Consider the following 19209-nt stretch of genomic DNA (forward strand, 5'->3'; position numbering starts at 1 on the left):
CTGCATGATCCAGGACTTCTCTGAAGGGCTCAAAAGGCTTCAAAAGTCGTATTGAGGGAGGTAAAAAGCCACAGTAGAGCTTTGGCAGTTGTTGTGACTGTTTAAAAAACGTTTTTGTCATTTGTTATTCCGTTTTTGGTATTAAGGGGTTAATCATCCATTTGCAAGTGGGTGCAATGCTCTGCTAACTTATTACATACACTGTAAAAATTTCGTTGGTGTAACTGCATTTTCTCCAACATTGGTGTGTCCGGTCCACGGCGTCATCCTTACTTGTGGGAATATCTCTTCCCCAACAGGAAATGGCAAAGAGTCCCAGCAAAGCTGGCCATATAGTCCCTCCTAGGCTCCGCCCACCCCAGTCATTCTCTTTGCCGTTGCACAGGCAACATCTCCACGGAGATGGTTAAGAGTATGTGGTGTTTAGTTGTAGTTTTTTTATTCTACTATCAAGAGTTTGTTATTTTAAAATAGTGCTGGTATGTACTATTTACTCTGAAACAGAAAAAGATGAAGAATTCTGTTTGTGAGAGGAAGATGATTTTAGCAGACAGTAACTAAAATCGTTTGCTGTTTCCACATAGGACTGTTGAGATGAAGTAACTTCAGTTGGGGGAAACAGTTAGCAGACTTTTCTGCTTAACCCCTTAATGACCACAGCACTTTTCCATTTTCTGTCCGTTTGGGACCAAGGCTATTTTTACATTTTTGCGGTGTTTGTGTTTAGCTGTAATTTTCCTCTTACTCATTTACCGTACCCACACATATTATATACCGTTTTTCTCGCCATTAAATGGACTTTCTAAAGATACCATTATTTTCATCATATCTTATAATTTACTATAAAAAAAATATAAAATATGAGGAAAAATTGAAAAAAAATACACTTTCTCCAACATAGGTGTGTCCGGTCCACGGCGTCATCCTTACTTGTGGGATATTCTCTTCCCCAACAGGAAATGGCAAAGAGCCCAGCAAAGCTGGTCACATGATCCCTCCTAGGCTCCGCCTACCCCAGTCATTCTCTTTGCCGTTGTACAGGCAACATCTCCACGGAGATGGCTTAGAGTTTTTTAGTGTTTAACTGTAGTTTTTATTATTCAATCAAGAGTTTGTTATTTTGAAATAGTGCTGGTATGTACTATTTACTCAGAAACAGAAAAGAGATGAAGATTTCTGTTTGTATGAGGAAAATGATTTTAGCAACCGTCACTAAAATCCATGGCTGTTCCACACAGGACTGTTGAGAGCAATTAACTTCAGTTGGGGGAACAGTGAGCAGTCTCTTGCTGCTTGAGGTATGACACATTCTAACAAGACGATGTAATGCTGGAAGCTGTCATTTTCCCTATGGGATCCGGTAAGCCATGTTTATTACGATCGTAAATAAGGGCTTCACAAGGGCTTATTAAGACTGTAGACTTTTTTTGGGCTAAATCGATTCATTATTAACACATATTTAGCCTTGAGGAATCATTTTATTTGGGTATTTTGCTATAATAATATCGGCAGGCACTGTTTTAGACACCTTATTCTTTAGGGACTTTCCCAAAGCATAGGCAGAGCCTCATTTTCGCGCCGGTGTTGCGCACTTGTTTTTGAGAGGCATGGCATGCAGTCGCATGTGAGAGGAGCTCTGATACTTAGAAAGACTTTCTGAAGGCGTCATTTGGTATCGTATTCCCCTTTGGGCTTGGTTGGGTCTCAGCAAAGCAGATACCAGGGACTGTAAAGGGGTTAAAGTTCAAAACGGCTCCGGTTCCGTTATTTTAAGGGTTAAAGCTTCCAAATTTGGTGTGCAATACTTTTAAGGCTTTAAGACACTGTGGTGAAAATTTGGTGAATTTTGAACAATTCCTTCATGTTTTTTCGCAATTGCAGTAATAAAGTGTGTTCAGTTTAAAATTTAAAGTGACAGTAACGGTTTTATTTTAAAACGTTTTTTGTACTTTGTTATCAAGTTTATGCCTGTTTAACATGTCTGAACTACCAGATAGACTGTGTTCTGAATGTGGGGAAGCCAGAATTCCTATTCATTTAAATAAATGTGATTTATGTGACAATGATGCCCAAGATGATTCCTCAAGTGAGGGGAGTAAGCATGGTACTGCATCATTCCCTCCTTCGTCTACACGAGTCTTGCCCACTCAGGAGGCCCCTAGTACATCTAGCGCGCCAATACTCCTTACTATGCAACAATTAACGGCTGTAATGGATAATTCTGTCAAAAACATTTTAGCCAAAATGAACACTTATCAGCGTAAGCGCGACTGCTCTGTTTTAGATACTGAAGAGCATGACGACGCTGATAATAATGTTTCTGAAGGGCCCCTAACCCAGTCTGATGGGGCCAGGGAGGTTTTGTCTGAAGGAGAAATTACTGATTCAGGGAACATTTCTCAACAAGCTGAACCTGATGTGATTACATTTAAATTTAAGTTGGAACATCTCCGCATTCTGCTTAAGGAGGTATTATCCACTCTGGATGATTGTGACAAGTTGGTCATCCCAGAGAAACTATGTAAAATGGACAAGTTCCTAGAGGTGCCGGGGCTCCCAGAAGCTTTTCCTATACCCAAGCGGGTGGCGGACATTGTTAATAAAGAATGGGAAAGGCCCGGTATTCCTTTCGTCCCTCCCCCCATATTTAAAAAATTGTTTCCTATGGTCGACCCCAGAAAGGACTTATGGCAGACAGTCCCCAAGGTCGAGGGAGCGGTTTCCACTTTAAACAAACGCACCACTATACCCATAGAGGATAGTTGTGCTTTCAAAGATCCTATGGATAAAAAATTAGAAGGTTTGCTTAAAAAGATGTTTGTTCAGCAGGGTTACCTTCTACAACCAATTTCATGCGTTGTCCCTGTCGCTACAGCCGCATGTTTCTGGTTCGATGAGCTGATAAAGGCGGTCGATAGTGATTCTCCTCCTTATGAGGAGATTATGGACAGAATCAATGCTCTCAAATTGGCTAATTCTTTTACCCTAGACGCCACTTTGCAATTGGCTAGGTTAGCGGCTAAGAATTCTGGGTTTGCTATTGTGGCGCGCAGAGCGCTTTGGTTGAAATCTTGGTCGGCTGATGCGTCTTCCAAGAACAAGCTACTTAACATTCCTTTCAAGGGGAAAACGCTGTTTGGCCCTGACTTGAAAGAGATTATCTCTGATATCACTGGGGGTAAGGGCCACGCCCTTCCTCAGGATCGGCCTTTCAAGGCAAAAAATAAACCTAATTTTCGTCCCTTTCGTAGAAACGGACCAGCCCAAAGTGCTACGTCCTCTAAGCAAGAGGGTAATACTTCTCAAGCCAAGCCAGCTTGGAGACCAATGCAAGGCTGGAACAAGGGAAAGCAGGCCAAGAAACCTGCCACTGCTACCAAGACAGCATGAAATGTTGGCCCCCGATCCGGGACCGGATCTGGTGGGGGGCAGACTCTCTCTCTTCGCTCAGGCTTGGGCAAGAGATGTTCTGGATCCTTGGGCGCTAGAAATAGTCTCCCAAGGTTATCTTCTGGAATTCAAGGGGCTTCCCCCAAGGGGGAGGTTCCACAGGTCTCAGTTGTCTTCAGACCACATAAAAAGACAGGCATTCTTACATTGTGTAGAAGACCTGTTAAAAATGGGAGTGATTCATCCTGTTCCATTAAGAGAACAAGGGATGGGGTTCTACTCCAATCTGTTCATAGTTCCCAAAAAAGAGGGAACGTTCAGACCAATCTTAGATCTCAAGATCTTAAACAAGTTTCTCAAGGTTCCATCGTTCAAGATGGAAACCATTCGAACTATTCTTCCTTCCATCCAGGAAGGTCAATTCATGACCACGGTGGATTTAAAGGATGCGTATCTACATATTCCTATCCACAAGGAACATCATCGGTTCCTAAGGTTCGCATTCCTGGACAAGCATTACCAGTTCGTGGCGCTTCCTTTCGGATTAGCCACTGCTCCAAGGATTTTCACAAAGGTACTAGGGTCCCTTCTAGCTGTGCTAAGACCAAGGGGCATTGCTGTAGTACCTTACTTGGACGACATTCTGATTCAAGTGTCGTCCCTTCCTCAAGCAAAGGCTCACACGGACATAGTCCTGGCCTTTCTCAGATCTCACGGATGGAAAGTGAACGTGGAAAAGAGTTCTCTATCTCCGTCAACAAGGGTTCCCTTCTTGGGAACAATAATAGACTCCTTAGAAATGAGGATATTTCTGACAGAGGCCAGAAAAACAAAACTTCTAGACTCTTGTCGGATACTTCATTCCGTTCCTCTTCCTTCCATAGCTCAGTGCATGGAAGTGATCGGGTTGATGGTAGCGGCAATGGACATAGTTCCTTTTGCGCGCATTCATCTAAGACCATTACAACTGTGCATGCTCAGTCAGTGGAATGGGGATTATACAGACTTGTCTCCGAAGATACAAGTAAATCAGAGGACCAGAGACTCACTCCGTTGGTGGCTGTCCCTGGACAACCTGTCACGAGGGATGACATTCCGCAGACCAGAGTGGGTCATTGTCACGACCGACGCCAGTCTGATGGGCTGGGGCGCGGTCTGGGGATCCCTGAAAGCTCAGGGTCTTTGGTCTCGGGAAGAATCTCTTCTACCGATAAATATTCTGGAACTGAGAGCGATATTCAATGCTCTCAAGGCTTGGCCTCAGCTAGCGAGGGCCAAGTTCATACGGTTTCAATCAGACAACATGACAACTGTTGCGTACATCAACCATCAGGGGGGAACAAGGAGTTCCCTAGCGATGGAAGAAGTGACCAAAATCATTCTATGGGCGGAGTCTCACTCCTGCCACCTGTCCGCTATCCACATCCCAGGAGTGGAAAATTGGGAAGCGGATTTTCTGAGTCGTCAGACATTGCATCCGGGGGAGTGGGAACTCCATCCGGAAATCTTTGCCCAAGTCACTCAGCTGTGGGGCATTCCAGACATGGATCTGATGGCCTCTCGTCAGAACTTCAAAGTTCCTTGCTACGGGTCCAGATCCAGGGATCCCAAGGCGGCTCTAGTGGATGCACTAGTAGCACCTTGGACCTTCAAACTAGCTTATGTGTTCCCGCCGTTTCCTCTCATCCCCAGGCTGGTAGCCAGGATCTATCAGGAGAGGGCGTCGGTGATCTTGATAGCTCCTGCGTGGCCACGCAGGACTTGGTATGCAGATCTGGTGAATATGTCATCGGCTCCACCTTGGAAGCTACCTTTGAGACGAGACCTTCTTGTTCAGGGTCCGTTCGAACATCCGAACCTGGTTTCACTCCAGCTGACTGCTTGGAGATTGAACGCTTGATCTTATCGAAGCGAGGGTTCTCAGATTCTGTTATCGATACTCTTGTTCAGGCCAGAAAGCCTGTAACTAGAAACATTTACCACAAAATTTGGAAAAAATATATCTGTTGGTGTGAATCTAAAGGATTCCCTTGGGACAAGGTTAAGATTCCTAAGATTCTATCCTTCCTTCAAGAAGGATTGGAAAAAGGATTATCTGCTAGTTCCCTGAAGGGACAGATTTCTGCCTTGTCTGTGTTACTTCACAAAAAGCTGGCAGCTGTGCCAGATGTTCAAGCCTTTGTTCAGGCTCTGGTTAGAATTAAGCCTGTTTACAAACCTTTGACTCCTCCTTGGAGTCTCAATTTAGTTCTTTCAGTTCTTCAGGGGGTTCCGTTTGAACCCTTACATTCCGTTGATATTAAGTTATTATCTTGGAAAGTTTTGTTTTTAGTTGCAATTTCTTCTGCTAGAAGAGTTTCAGAATTATCTGCTCTGCAGTGTTCTCCTCCTTATCTGGTGTTCCATGCAGATAAGGTGGTTTTACGTACTAAACCTGGTTTTCTTCCAAAAGTTGTTTCTAACAAAAACATTAACCAGGAGATTATCGTACCTTCTCTGTGTCCGAAACCAGTTTCAAAGAAGGAACGTTTGTTGCACAATTTGGATGTTGTTCGCGCTCTAAAATTCTATTTAGATGCTACAAAGGATTTTAGACAAACATCTTCCTTGTTTGTTGTTTATTCCGGTAAAAGGAGAGGTCAAAAAGCAACTTCTACCTCTCTCTCTTTTTGGATTAAGAGCATCATCAGATTGGCTTACGAGACTGCCGGACGGCAGCCTCCCGAAAGAATCACAGCTCATTCCACTAGGGCTGTGGCTTCCACATGGGCCTTCAAGAACGAGGCTTCTGTTGATCAGATATGTAGGGCAGCGACTTGGTCTTCACTGCACACTTTTACCAAATTTTACAAGTTTGATACTTTTGCTTCTTCTGAGGCTATTTTTGGGAGAAAGGTTTTGCAAACCGTGGTGCCTTCCATTTAGGTGACCTGATTTGCTCCCTCCCTTCATCCGTGTCCTAAAGCTTTGGTATTGGTTCCCACAAGTAAGGATGACGCCGTGGACCGGACACACCTATGTTGGAGAAAACAGAATTTATGTTTACCTGATAAATTACTTTCTCCAACGGTGTGTCCGGTCCACGGCCCGCCCTGGTTTTTTTAATCAGGTCTGATACTTTATTTTCTTTAACTACAGTCACCACGGTACCATATGGTTTCTCCTATGCAAATATTCCTCCTTAACGTCGGTCGAATGACTGGGGTAGGCGGAGCCTAGGAGGGATCATGTGACCAGCTTTGCTGGGCTCTTTGCCATTTCCTGTTGGGGAAGAGAATATCCCACAAGTAAGGATGACGCCGTGGACCGGACACACCGTTGGAGAAAGTAATTTATCAGGTAAACATAAATTCTGTTTTTTCTAACTTTGACCCCCAAAATCTGTTACACATCTACAACCACCAAAAAACACCCATGCTAAATAGTTTCTAAATTTTGTCCTGAGTTTAGAAATACCCAATGTTTACATGTTCTTTACTTTTTTTGCAAGTTATAGGGCAATAAATACAAATAGCACTTTGCTATTTCCAAACCATTTTTTTTCAAAATTAGCGCTAGTTACATTAGAACACTAATATCTTTCAAGAATCTCTGAATATCTATTGACATATATATATTTTTTTTTTAGTAGACATCCCAAAGTATTCATCTAGGCCCATTTTTGTATATTTCATGCCACCATTTCACCGCCAAATGCGATCAAATAAAAAAAATTGTTCACTTTTTCACAAATTTTTTCACAAACTTTAGGTTTCTCACTGAAATTATTTACAAACAGCTTGTGCAATTATGGCACAAATGGTTGTAAATTGTTCTCTGGGATCCCCTTTGTTCAGAAATAGCAGACTTATATGGCTTTGGTGTTGCTTTTTGGTAATTAGAATGCCACTAAATGCCACTGCGCACCACACGTGTATTATGCCCAGCAGTGAAGGGGTTAATTAGGGAGCATGTAGGGAGCTTTTTGGGGTAATTTTAGCTTTAGTGTAGTGTAGTAGACAACCCCAAGTATTGATCTAGGCCCATTTTGGTATATTTCATGCCACCATTTCACCGCCAAATGCGATCAAATTAAAAAAAAACGTAACATTTTTCACAATTTTAGGTTTCTCACTGAAATCATTTACAAACAGCTTGTGCAGTTATGGCACAAATGGTTGTAAATGCTTCTCTGGGATCCCCTTTGTTCAGAAATAGCAGACATATATGGCTTTGGCGTTGCTTTTTGGTATTTAGAAGGCCGCTAAATGCCGCTGCGCATCACACGTGTATTATAGCTAGCAGTGAAGGGGTTAATTAGGTAGCTTGTAGGGAGCTTGCAGGGTTAATATCACATTTAGAGTAGAGCTCAGCCTCCCACCTGAAACATCAGACCCCCTGATCCCTCCCAAACAGCTCTCTTCCCTCCCCCACCCCACAATTGTCCCCGCCATCTTAAGTACTGGCAGAAAGTCTGCCAGTACTAAAATAAAAGCTATATTTGGTTTTTTTGTGTGTTTTTAAAAAGGCATATTTACATATGCTGCTGTGTACTATCCCCCCTTAGCCCCTAACCTCACTGATCCCCCCCAAACAGCTCTATAACCCTCCCACTCTAACTTAATCTGCGCCATCTTGGGTACTGGCAGCTGTCTGCCAGTACCCAGTTTAAAAGAAAAACATGCTTTTTTTTAATTTTTACTAATTTTTTCTGTAGTGTAGCTTCCCCCCACACCAAACCAACCCCCCACCCCTCCACGATCTCTTTTTGTGCTTTTGCACAAACAAGATTTGGGCATTTCTTATTAAATATATTTGCCGTAGTGTAGCGGTTCCCACCCGCTCCCGCCCGTGCACGCGCCCGCCACCCTCCGTGCACGCGCGCGCGCCCCCTAACGTTCCCGCCCCCGATCCCGCCCCCCTTGACTTCACAGCACACACCGATGGCCGCCCACCCGCCTCCCAAGCCGGCTCCCACCCACCAACGATACCGGCCATCGATGTCCGGTGCAGAGAGGGCCACAGAGTGGCTCTCTCTGCACCGGAAGGCCATGTAAGGTTATTGCAGGATGCCTCCATATCGAGGCATCACTGCAATAACCGGAAAGCAGCTGGAAGCGATCAGGATCGCTTCCAGCTGCTTTCCACACAGAGGACGTGCAGGGTACGTCCTCAGGCATTAACTGCCTTTTTTTTGAGGACGTACCCTGCACGTCCTCGGTCATTAAGGGGTTAAGGTATGACTAGCCATATTTCTAACAAGACTGTGTAATGCTGGAAGGCTGTCATTTCCCCTCATGGGGACCGGTAAGCCATTTTCTTAGTCTCAAACAGAATAAAGGGCTTAATATGGGCTATAAAACTGGTAGACACTTTTATGGGCAAAATCGATTGCTTTATTTGGGCATTTTATACATGTTTATGCTGGTAATTCACACTTATAAACTTGGGGAACGTTTTTTAACGTCGGGCACTATGTTAGACACCTTTTCCAGTCAGGAAGGGCCTTCCCAGTTGTAGGCTGAGCCTCATTTTCGCGCCATTACTGCACAGTTACTTTTGAGAGCAAGACATGCAGATGCATGTGTGAGGATCTGAAAGTGGTTGGAAAAGTTCCTAGAAGGCTTCATTTGGTATAGTATTCCCCTCTGGGTTTGGTAAAGTCGCAGCAAAGGCTGTAGCTGGGACTGTAGAGGGGTTAAAACTGTAACCGGCTCCGGTTTCGTTATTTTAAGGGTTAAAGCTCTGAAAATTGGTGTGCAATACTTTGAATGCTTTAAGACACTGTGGTGAAAATTTGGTAAATTTTGAACAATTCCTTCATATTTTTTCACATATTCAGTAATAAAGTGTGCTCTGTTTAAAATTTAAAGAGACAGTAACGGTTTTCTTTTAAAACGGTATTTGTGCTTTTTTGACAAGTTTAAGCCTGTTTAACATGTCTGTACCTTCAGATAAGCTATGTTCTATATGTATGAAAGCCAATGTGTCTCCCCCTTCAAAATTGTGTGATAATTGTGCCATAGCGTCCAAACAAAGTAAGGACAGTACTGCCACAGATAATGAAGTTGCCCAAGATGATTCATCAGATGAAGGGAGTAGACATGGTTCTACATCATCTCCTTCTGTGTCTATACCAGTTTTGCCCACGCAGGAGGCCCCTAGTACTTCTAGCGCGCCAATGCTTATTACTATGCAACAATTGACGGCAGTAATGGATAACTCCATAGCAAATATTTTATCCAAAATGCCTACATATCAGAGAAAGCGCGATTGCTCTGTTTTAAACACTGAAGAGCAAGAGGGCGCTGATGATAATTGCTCTGTCATACCCTCACACCAATCTGAAGGGGCCATGAGGGAGGTTTTGTCAGATGGGGAAATTTCAGATTCAGGAAAAATTTCTCAACAGGCTGAACCTGATGTTGTGACATTTAAATTTAAATTAGAGCATCTCCGCGCACTGCTTAAGGAGGTGTTATCTACTCCGGATGATTGTGACAACCTGGTCATTCCAGAAAAATTATGCAAGATGGACAAGTTCCTAGAGGTTCCGGTGCACCCCGACGCTTTTCCTATACCCAAGCGGGTGGCGGACATAGTGAATAAGGAGTGGGAGAAGCCCGGCATACCTTTTGTCCCCCCTCCTATATTTAAGAAATTATTTCCTATGGTCGACCCCTGAAAGGACTTATGGCAGACAGTCCCTAAGGTCGAGGGGGCAGTTTCTACTCTAAACAAGCGCACTACTATTCCTATCGAGGATAATTGTGCTTTCAAAGATCCTATGGATAAAAAATTGGAGGGTTTGCTTAAAAAGATTTTTGTACAGCAAGGTTACCTTCTGCAACCCATTTCGTGCATTGTTCCTGTCACTACAGCAGCGTGGTTCTGGTTTGAGGAACTAGAAAAGTCGCTCAGTAGAGAGACTCCATATGAGGAGGTTATGGTCAGAGTTCACGCACTTAAGTTGGCTAATTCTTTTATTTTAGATGCCGCTTTGCAATTAGCTAGATTAGCGGCGAAAAATTCAGGGTTTGCAATTGTGGCGCGCAGAGCGCTTTGGCTAAAGTCTTGGTCAGCGGATGTATCATCCAAGACAAAATTGCTTAATATCCCCTTCAAGGGTAAAACTCTCTTTGGACCAGAATTGAAAGAGATTATCTCAGACATCACTGGGGGAAAGGGCCACGCCCTTCCACAAGATAGGCCTTTCAAAGCCAAGAATAAGTCTAATTTTCGTTCCTTTCGTAATTTCAGGAACGGACCGGCCTCTAATTCTGCATCCTCTAAGCAAGAGGGTAATGCTTCACAGACCAAACCAGCCTGGAAACCGATGCAAGGCTGGAACAAGGGTAAGCAGGCCAAGAAACCTGCTGCTGCTAACAAAACAGCATGAAGGAGTAGCCCCCGATCCGGGACCGGATCTAGTGGGGGGCAGACTCTCTCTCTTTGCTCAGGCTTGGGCAAGAGATGTTGAGGATCCCTGGACGCTAGAAATAGTTTCTCAGGGTTATCTTCTGGAATTCAAGGAACTACCCCCAAGGGGAAGGTTTCACATATCTCATTTATCCTCAAACCAAATAAAGAGACAGGCATTCTTACATTGTGTAGAAGACCTGTTAAAGATGGGAGTGATACACCCAGTTCCAATGGCGGAACAAGGAATGGGATTTTACTCAAATCTGTTCGTAGTTTCCAAAAAAGAGAGGGAACCTTCAGACCAATTCTGGATTTAAAAATCCTAAACAAATTTCTCAGAGTACCATCGTTCAAAATGGAAACCATTCGAACGATTCTACCTACAATCCAGGAAGGTCAATTTATGACTACCGTGGATCTAAAGGATGCGTACCTACATATTCCTATCCACAAAGAACATCATCAGTTCCTAAGGTTCGCCTTTCTGGACAAACATTACCAGTTTGTGGCCCTCCCATTCGGGTTAGCCACTGCTCCAAGGATTTTCACAAAGGTACTCGGGTCCCTTCTAGCGGTTCTAAGACCGAGGGGCATTGCAGTAGTACCATACTTGGACGACATTCTAATACAAGCGTCGTCCCTTTCAAAGGCAAAGGCTCATACAGACATCGTTCTGGCCTTTCTCAGATCTCACGGATGGAAGGTGAACATAGAAAAAAGTTCTCTGTCTCCGTCGACAAGAGTTCCCTTCTTGGGAACAATAATAGATTCTTTAGAAATGAGGATTTTTCTGACAGATGTCAGAAAGTCAAAACTTCTAAGCGCTTGTCAAGTTCTTCATTCAGTTCCACGTCCTTCCATAGCTCAGTGCATGGAAGTAGTAGGGTTGATGGTTGCAGCAATGGACATAGTTCCTTTTGCGCGAATTCATCTAAGACCATTACAACTGTGCATGCTAAAACAGTGGAATGGGAACTATACAGACTTGTCTCCAGTGATTCAAGTAGATCAGAAGACCAGAGATTCACTCCGTTGGTGGCTAACCCTGGACCACTTACCCAGGGAATGAGCTTCCGCAGACCAGAGTGGGTCATAGTCACGACCGACGCCAGTCTAGTGGGCTGGGGCGCGGTCTTGGAATCCCTGAAAGCTCAGGGACTATGGTCCCGGGAAGAGTCTCTTCTCCCGATAAACATTCTGGAACTAAGAGCGATTTTCAATGCTCTCAGAGCTTGGCCTCAGCTAGCAAAGGCCAGATTCATAAGATTCCAATCAGACAACATGACGACTGTTGCTTATATCAATCATCAGGGGGGAACAAGGAGTTCCCTGGCGATGAAAGAAGTGACCAAAATAATACAATGGCACCTATCTGCGATCCACATCCCAGGAGTGGAAAACTGGGAGGCGGATTATCTGAGTCGTCAGACTTTCCATCCGGGGGAGTGGGAACTCCACCCGGAGATATTTGCCCAGTTGACCCAATTATGGGGCATTCCAGACATGGATCTGATGGCGTCTCGTCAGAACTTCAAGGTTCCTTGCTACGGGTCCAGATCCAGGGATCCCAAGGCGACTCTAGTGGATGCACTAGTAGCGCCTTGGACCTTCAACCTAGCTTATGTGTTTCCACCGTTTCCTCTCATTCCCAGGCTGGTAGCCAGGATCAAGCAGGAGAGGACCTCGGTGATCTTGATAGCTCCTGCGTGGCCACGCAGGACTTGGTATGCAGACCTGGTGAATATGTCTTCAGCTCCACCATGGAAGCTACCTTTGAGACAGGACCTTCTTGTTCAGGGTCCATTCGAACATCCAAATCTGTTTTCCCTCCAGCTGACGGCTTGGAGATTGATCGCTTGATTCTATCAAAGCGTGGGTTTTCAGATTCTGTGATAGATACTCTGGTTCAAGCCAGAAAACCGGTAACTAGAAAAATTTACCATAAAATATGGAAAAGATATATCTGCTGGTGTGAATCCAAGGGATTCCCATGGAATAAGATAAAGATTCCTAAGATCCTTTCCTTTCTACAAGAAGGTTTGGATAAAGGATTATCTGCGAGTTCTCTAAAGGGACAGATTTCTGCCTTATCTGTCTTACTACACAAACGACTGGCAGCTGTGCCAGATGTTCAAGCATTTGTTCAGGCTCTGGTTAGGATCAAGCCTGTTTACAGACCTTTGACTCCTCCCTGGAGTTTAAACCTAGTTCTTTCAGTTCTTCAAGGGGTTCCGTTTGAACCTCTACATTGCATAGATATTAAGTTGTTATCTTGGAAAGTTTTGTTTTTGGTTTCTATTTCTTCTGCTAGAAGAGTTTCAGAGTTATCTGCTCTGCAGTGTTCTCCGCCCTATCTGGTGTTCCATGCAGATAAGGTGGTTTTGCGTACTAAGCCTGGTTTTCTTCCAAAGGTTGTTTCTAACGAGAATATTAACCAGGAGATAGTTGTACCTTCTTTGTATCCGAATCCAGTTTCAAAGAAGGAACGTTTGTTACACAATTTGGACGTAGTCCGTGCTCTAAAATTCTATTTAGAAGCTACAAAAGAGTTCAGGCAAACATCTTCTCTGTTTGTCGTCTATTCTGGTAAAAGGAGAGGTCAAAAAGCGACTTCTACCTCTTTCCTTTTTGGCTTAAAAGCATCATCCGATTGGCTTACGAGACTGCCGGACGGCAGCCTCCTGAAAGAATCACAGCTCACTCCACTAGGGCTGTGGCTTCCACATGGGCCTTCAAGAACGAGGCTTCTGTTGATCAGATATGTAAGGCAGCGACTTGGTCTTCACTGCACAATTTTGCCAAATTTTACAAATTTGATACTTTTGCTTCTTCGGAGGCTATTTTTGGGAGAAAGGTTTTGCAAGCCGTGGTGCCTTCCGTTTAGGTAACCTGATTTGCTCCCTCCCTTCATCCGTGTCCTAAAGCTTTGGTATTGGTTCCCACAAGTAAGGATGACGCCGTGGACCAGACACACCAATGTTGGAGAAAACAGAATTTATGCTTACCTGATAAATTACTTTCTCCAACGGTGTGTCCGGTCCACGGCCCGCCCTGGTTTTTTAATCAGGTTTGATGAATTATTTTCTCTAACTAGTCACCACTGCACCCTATGGTTTCTCCTATTTTTTCCTCCTGTCCGTCGGTCGAATGATTGGGGTGGGCGGAGCCTAGGAGGGACTATATGGCCAGCTTTGCTGGGACTCTTTGCCATTTCCTGTTGGGGAAGAGATATTCCCACAAGTAAGGATGACGCCGTGGACCGGACACACCGTTGGAGAAAGTAATTTATCAGGTAAGCATAAATTCTGTTTTTTCACGGTTATTTCAAAATTTGGGAAAATTTGTGTTTCTTAAAGGCGCAGTAACGTTTTTTTATATTGCTTGTAAACTTGTTTTAAAGTGTTTTCCAAGCTTGCTAGTCTCATTGCTAGTCTGTTTAAACATGTCTGACACAGAGGAACCTACTTGTTCATTATGTTTGAAAGCCATGGTGGAGCCCCATAGGAAAATGTGTACTAAATGTATTGATTTCACCTTAAACAGTAAAGATCAGTCTTTATCTATAAAAGAATTATCACCAGAGGGTTCTGTCGAGGGGGAAGTTATGCTGACTAACGCCCATAGCGATTACCTTGCAGGACATGGCTGCAGTCATGAATAATACCCTGTCAGAGGTATTATCTAGATTGCCTGAATTAAGAGGCAAGCGCGATAGCTCTGGGGTTAGGAGAGATACAGAGCGTGCAAATGCTGTTAGAGCCATGTCTGATACTGCGTCACAGTATGCAGAACATGAGGACGGAGAGCTTCAGTCTCTGGGTGACATCTCTGACTCGGGGAAACCTGATTCAGAGATTTCTAATTTTAAATTTAAGCTTGAGAACCTCCGTGTATTGCTTGGGGAGGTATTAGCTGCTCTGAATGACTGTAACACAGTTGCAATTCCAGAGAAATTGTGTAGGCTGGATAGATACTATGCGTTGCCGGTGTGTACTGACGTTTTTCCTATACCTAAAAGGCTTACAGAAATTATTAGCAAGGAGTGGGATAGACCCGGTGTGCCCTTTTCCCCACCTCCTATATTTAGAAAAATGTTTCCAATAGACGCCACTACACGGGACTTATGGCAGACGGTCCCTAAGGTGGAGGGAGCAGTTTCTACTTTAGCAAAGCGTACCACTATCCCGGTTGAGGACAGTTGTGCTTTTTCAGATCCAATGGATAAAAAATTGGAGGGTTACCTTAAGAAAATGTTTATTCAACAAGGTTTTATTTTACAGCCCCTTGCATGCATTGCGCCTGTCACTGCTGCGGCGGCGGCATTCTGGTTTGAGGCCCTGGAAGAGGCCATCCAGACAGCTCCATTGAATGAAATTATTGACAAGCTTAGAATGCTTAAGCTAGCTAACTCATTTGTTTATGATGCCATTGTTCATTTGACTAAACTAACGGCTAAGAATTCCGGATTCGCCATCCAGGCGCGTAGGGCGCTATGGCTTAAATCCTGGTCAGCTGACGTGACTTCAAAGTCTAAATTACTCAACATTCCGTTCAAGGGGCAGACCTTATTCGGGCCTGGCTTAAAGGAAATTATTGCTGACATTACTGGAGGCAAGGGTCATACCCTTCCTCAGGACAGGGCCAAATCAAAGGCCAAACAGTCTAATTTTCGTGCCTTTCGAAATTTCAAGGCCAGGAGCAGCATCAACTTCCTCCGCTTCAAAACAAGAGGGAACTGTTGCTCATTCCAGACAGGCCTGGAAACCTAACCAGTCCTGGAACAAGGGCAAGCAGGCCAGAAAGCCTGCTGCTGCCCCCAAGTCAGCATGAAGGAACGGCCCTCTATCTGGAAACGGATCTAGTGGGGGCAGACTTTCTCTCTTCGCCCAGGCGTGGGCAAGAGATGATCAGGATCCCTGGGCGTTGGAGATCATATCTCAGGGATATCTTCTGGACTTCAAAGCTTCTCCTCCACAAGGGAGATTTCATCTTTCAAGGTTATCAGCAAACCAGATAAAGAAAGAGGCATTCCTAAGCTGTGTGCAAGACCTCCTAGTAATGGGAGTGATCCATCCAGTTCCGCGGACGGAACAAGGCCAGGGATTTTATTCAAATCTGTTTGTGGTTCCCAAGAAAGAGGGAACCTTCAGACCAATCTTGGATCTAAAGATCTTAAACAAATTCCTCAGAGTTCCATCATTCAAAATGGAAACTATTCGGACCATCCAACCCATGATCCAAGAGGGTCAGTACATGACCACAGTGGACTTAAAGGATGCCTACCTTCACATACCGATTCACAAAGATCATCATTGGTTCCTAAGGTTTGCCTTTCTAGACAGGCATTACCAATTTGTAGCTCTTCCCTTCGGGTTGGCCACTGCCCCGAGAATTTTTACAAAGGTTCTGGGCTCACTTCTGGCGGTTCTAAGACCGCGAGGCATAGCGGTGGCTCCGTATCTAGACGACATCCTGATACAGGCGTCAAGCTTTCAAATTGCCAAGTCTCATACAGAGATAGTTCTGGCATTTCTGAGGTCGCATGGGTGGAAAGTGAATGTGGAAAAGAGTTCTCTATCGCCACTCACAAGAGTCTCCTTCCTAGGGACTCTTATAGATTCTGTAGAGATGAAAATTTACCTGACGGAGTCCAGGTTATCAAAACTTCTAAATGCTTGCCGTGTCCTTCATTCCATTCCACGCCCGTCAGTGGCTCAGTGCATGGAAGTAATCGGCTTAATGGTAGCTGCAATGGACATAGTGCCATTTGCGTGCCTGCATCTCAGACCGCTGCAATTATGCATGCTAAGTCAGTGGAATGGGGATTACTCAGATTTGTCCCCTCTACTAAATCTGGATCAAGAGACCAGAGATTCTCTTCTCTGGTGGCTTTCTCGGGTCCATCTGTCCAAGGGTATGACCTTTCTCAGGCCAGATTGGACGATTGTAACAACAGATGCCATCCTTCTAGGTTGGGGCGCAGTCTGGAACTCCCTGAAGGCTCAGGGATCGTGGACTCAGGAGGAGAAACTCCTCCCAATAAATATTCTGGAGTTAAGAGCAATATTCAATGCTCTTCTAGCTTGGCCTCAGTTAGCAACACTGAGGTTCATCAGATTTCAGTCGGACAACATCACGACTGTGGCTTACATCAACCATCAAGGGGGAACCAGGAGTTCCCTAGCGATGTTAGAAGTCTCAAAGATAATTCGCTGGGCAGAGTCTCACTCTTGCCACCTTTCAGCGATCCACATCCCAGGCGTAGAGAACTGGGAGGCGGATTTTCTAAGTCGTCAGACATTTCATCCGGGGGAGTGGGAACTCCATCTGGAGGTGTTTGCTCAACTGGTCCATCGTTCGGGCAAACCAGAACTGGATCTCATGGCGTTTCGCCAGAACGCCAAGCTTCCTTGTTACGGATCCAGGTCCAGGGACCCGGGAGCAACGCTGATAGATGCTCTAGCAGCTCCTTGGTTCTTCAACCTGGCCTATGTGTTTCCACCGTTTCCTCTGCTCCCTCGACTGATTGCCAAAATCAAACAGGAGAGAGCATCAGTGTTTCTGATGGCGCCTGCGTGGCCACGCAGGACCTGGTATGCAGACCTAGTGGACATGTCATCTCTTCCACCATGGTCTCTGCCTCTGAGGCAGGACCTTCTAATACAAGGTCCTTTCAATCATCCAAATCTAATTTCTCTGAGACTGCATGGAGATTGAACGCTTGATTCTATCAAGGCGTGGCTTCTCCGAGTCAGTCATTGATACCTTAATACAGGCTCGGAAGCCTGTCACCAGGAAAATCTACCATAAGATATGGCGTAAATATCTTTATTGGTGTGAATCCAAGAGTTACTCATGGAGTAAGGTTAGGATTCCTAGGATATTGTCCTTTCTCCAAGAGGGTTTGGACAAAGGCTTATCAGCTAGTTCTTTAAAAGGACAGATCTCTGCTCTGTCTATTCTTTAGCACAAGCGTCTGGCAGAAGTTCCAGACGTCCAGACATTTTGTCAGGCTTTGGTTCTTAAAGTTCTTCAGGGAGTTCCGTTTGAACCCCTTCATTGCATTGATATTAAACTTTTATCTTGGAAAGTTCTGTTTTTGATGGCTATTTCCTCGGCTCGAAGAGTCTCTGAGTTATCTGCCTTACATTGTGATTCTCCTTATCTGATTTTTCATTCAGACAAGGTAGTTCTGCGTACAAACCTGGGTTTTTACCTAAGGTGGTTTCTAACAGGAATATCAATCAAGAGATTATTGTTCCATCATTGTGTCCTAATCCTTCTTCAAAGAACGAACGTCTTTTGCATAATCTGGACATAGTCCGTGCCTTGAAGTTTTACTTATAGGCTACTAAAGATTTTCGTCAAACATCTGCCCTGTTTTTCGTTTACTCTGGACAGAGGAGAGGTCAAAAAGCTTCGACAACCTCTCTCTCCTTTTGGCTTCGGAGCATAATACGCTTAGCCTATGAGACTGCTGGACAGCAGCCCCCTGAAAGGATTACAGCTCATTCTACTAGAGCTGTGGCTTCCACCTGGGCCTTTAAAAATGAGGCCTCTGTTGAACAGATTTGCAAGGCTGCGACTTGGTCTTCGCTTCACACCTTTTCAAAATTTTACAAATTTGACACTTTTGCTTCTTCGGAGGCTGTTTTTGGGAGAAAGGTTCTACAGGCAGTGGTTCCTTCCGTTTAAGTTCCTGCCTTGTCCCTCCCATCATCCGTGTACTTTAGCTTTGGTATTGGTATCCCACAAGAAATGGATGATCCGTGGACTGGATACACTTAACAAGAGAAAACATAATTTATGCTTACCTGATAAATTTATTTCTCTTGTAGTGTATCCAGTCCACGGCCCGCCCTGTCCTTTTAAGGCAGGTTTAAATTTTAATTAAACTACAGTCACCACTGCACCCTATGGTTTCTCCTTTCTCGTCTTGTTTCGGTCGAATGACTGGATATGGCAGTGAGGGGAGGAGCTATATAGCAGCTCTGCTGTGGGTCATCCTCTTGCAACTTCCTGTTGGGAAGGAGAATATCCCACAAGTAATGGATGATCCGTGGACTGGATACACTACAAGAGAAATAAATGTATCAGGTAAGCATAAATTATGTTTTTTGCTAATGGTGTATGTATGATATATACAAGTATACTCTTCTAAGCATGTTTTGTTTCCTCTCCCATATAGGCATCAAGGTTACATCTTCTGTTCAAGCATCAAAGTTAATCAAACAGGCTGGGGACAGAGTCCTTGTGTTCTATGAAAGGCCAGTTGGCCAAGGTGGAGGTGTGAATGACAACTTTACACATTTAGAAGATTCAGCTTTTGCAGCTTCTTCATATACATCAACTTTTGAGGAGGATGCAGTTAGTATTGGTGATTCAGAAAATAAAGAACAGGATCTAGAGTTTGAAGAC

The 19209-nt window shown here is 44.4% G+C and overlaps 1 protein-coding gene across 1 annotated transcript in view; it reads left to right on the forward strand.

Annotated features, from left to right (window-relative positions):
- Positions 1-19209, forward strand: part of PDZD8 (PDZ domain containing 8) — a 274072-nt gene that overhangs the window by 252654 nt on the left and 2209 nt on the right. Inside the window, exon 5 of the mRNA XM_053692679.1 lies at positions 18980-19209. This exon is cut by the window's right edge and continues 2209 nt beyond it. Within this exon, the coding sequence (XP_053548654.1) occupies positions 18980-19209 (230 nt within the window). The remainder of the gene's footprint in view (positions 1-18979) is intronic.

The sequence above is a fragment of the Bombina bombina genome, chromosome 9, assembly GCF_027579735.1.
Source record: "Bombina bombina isolate aBomBom1 chromosome 9, aBomBom1.pri, whole genome shotgun sequence".
In the NCBI taxonomy this organism is placed as follows: Eukaryota; Metazoa; Chordata; class Amphibia; order Anura; family Bombinatoridae; genus Bombina; species Bombina bombina.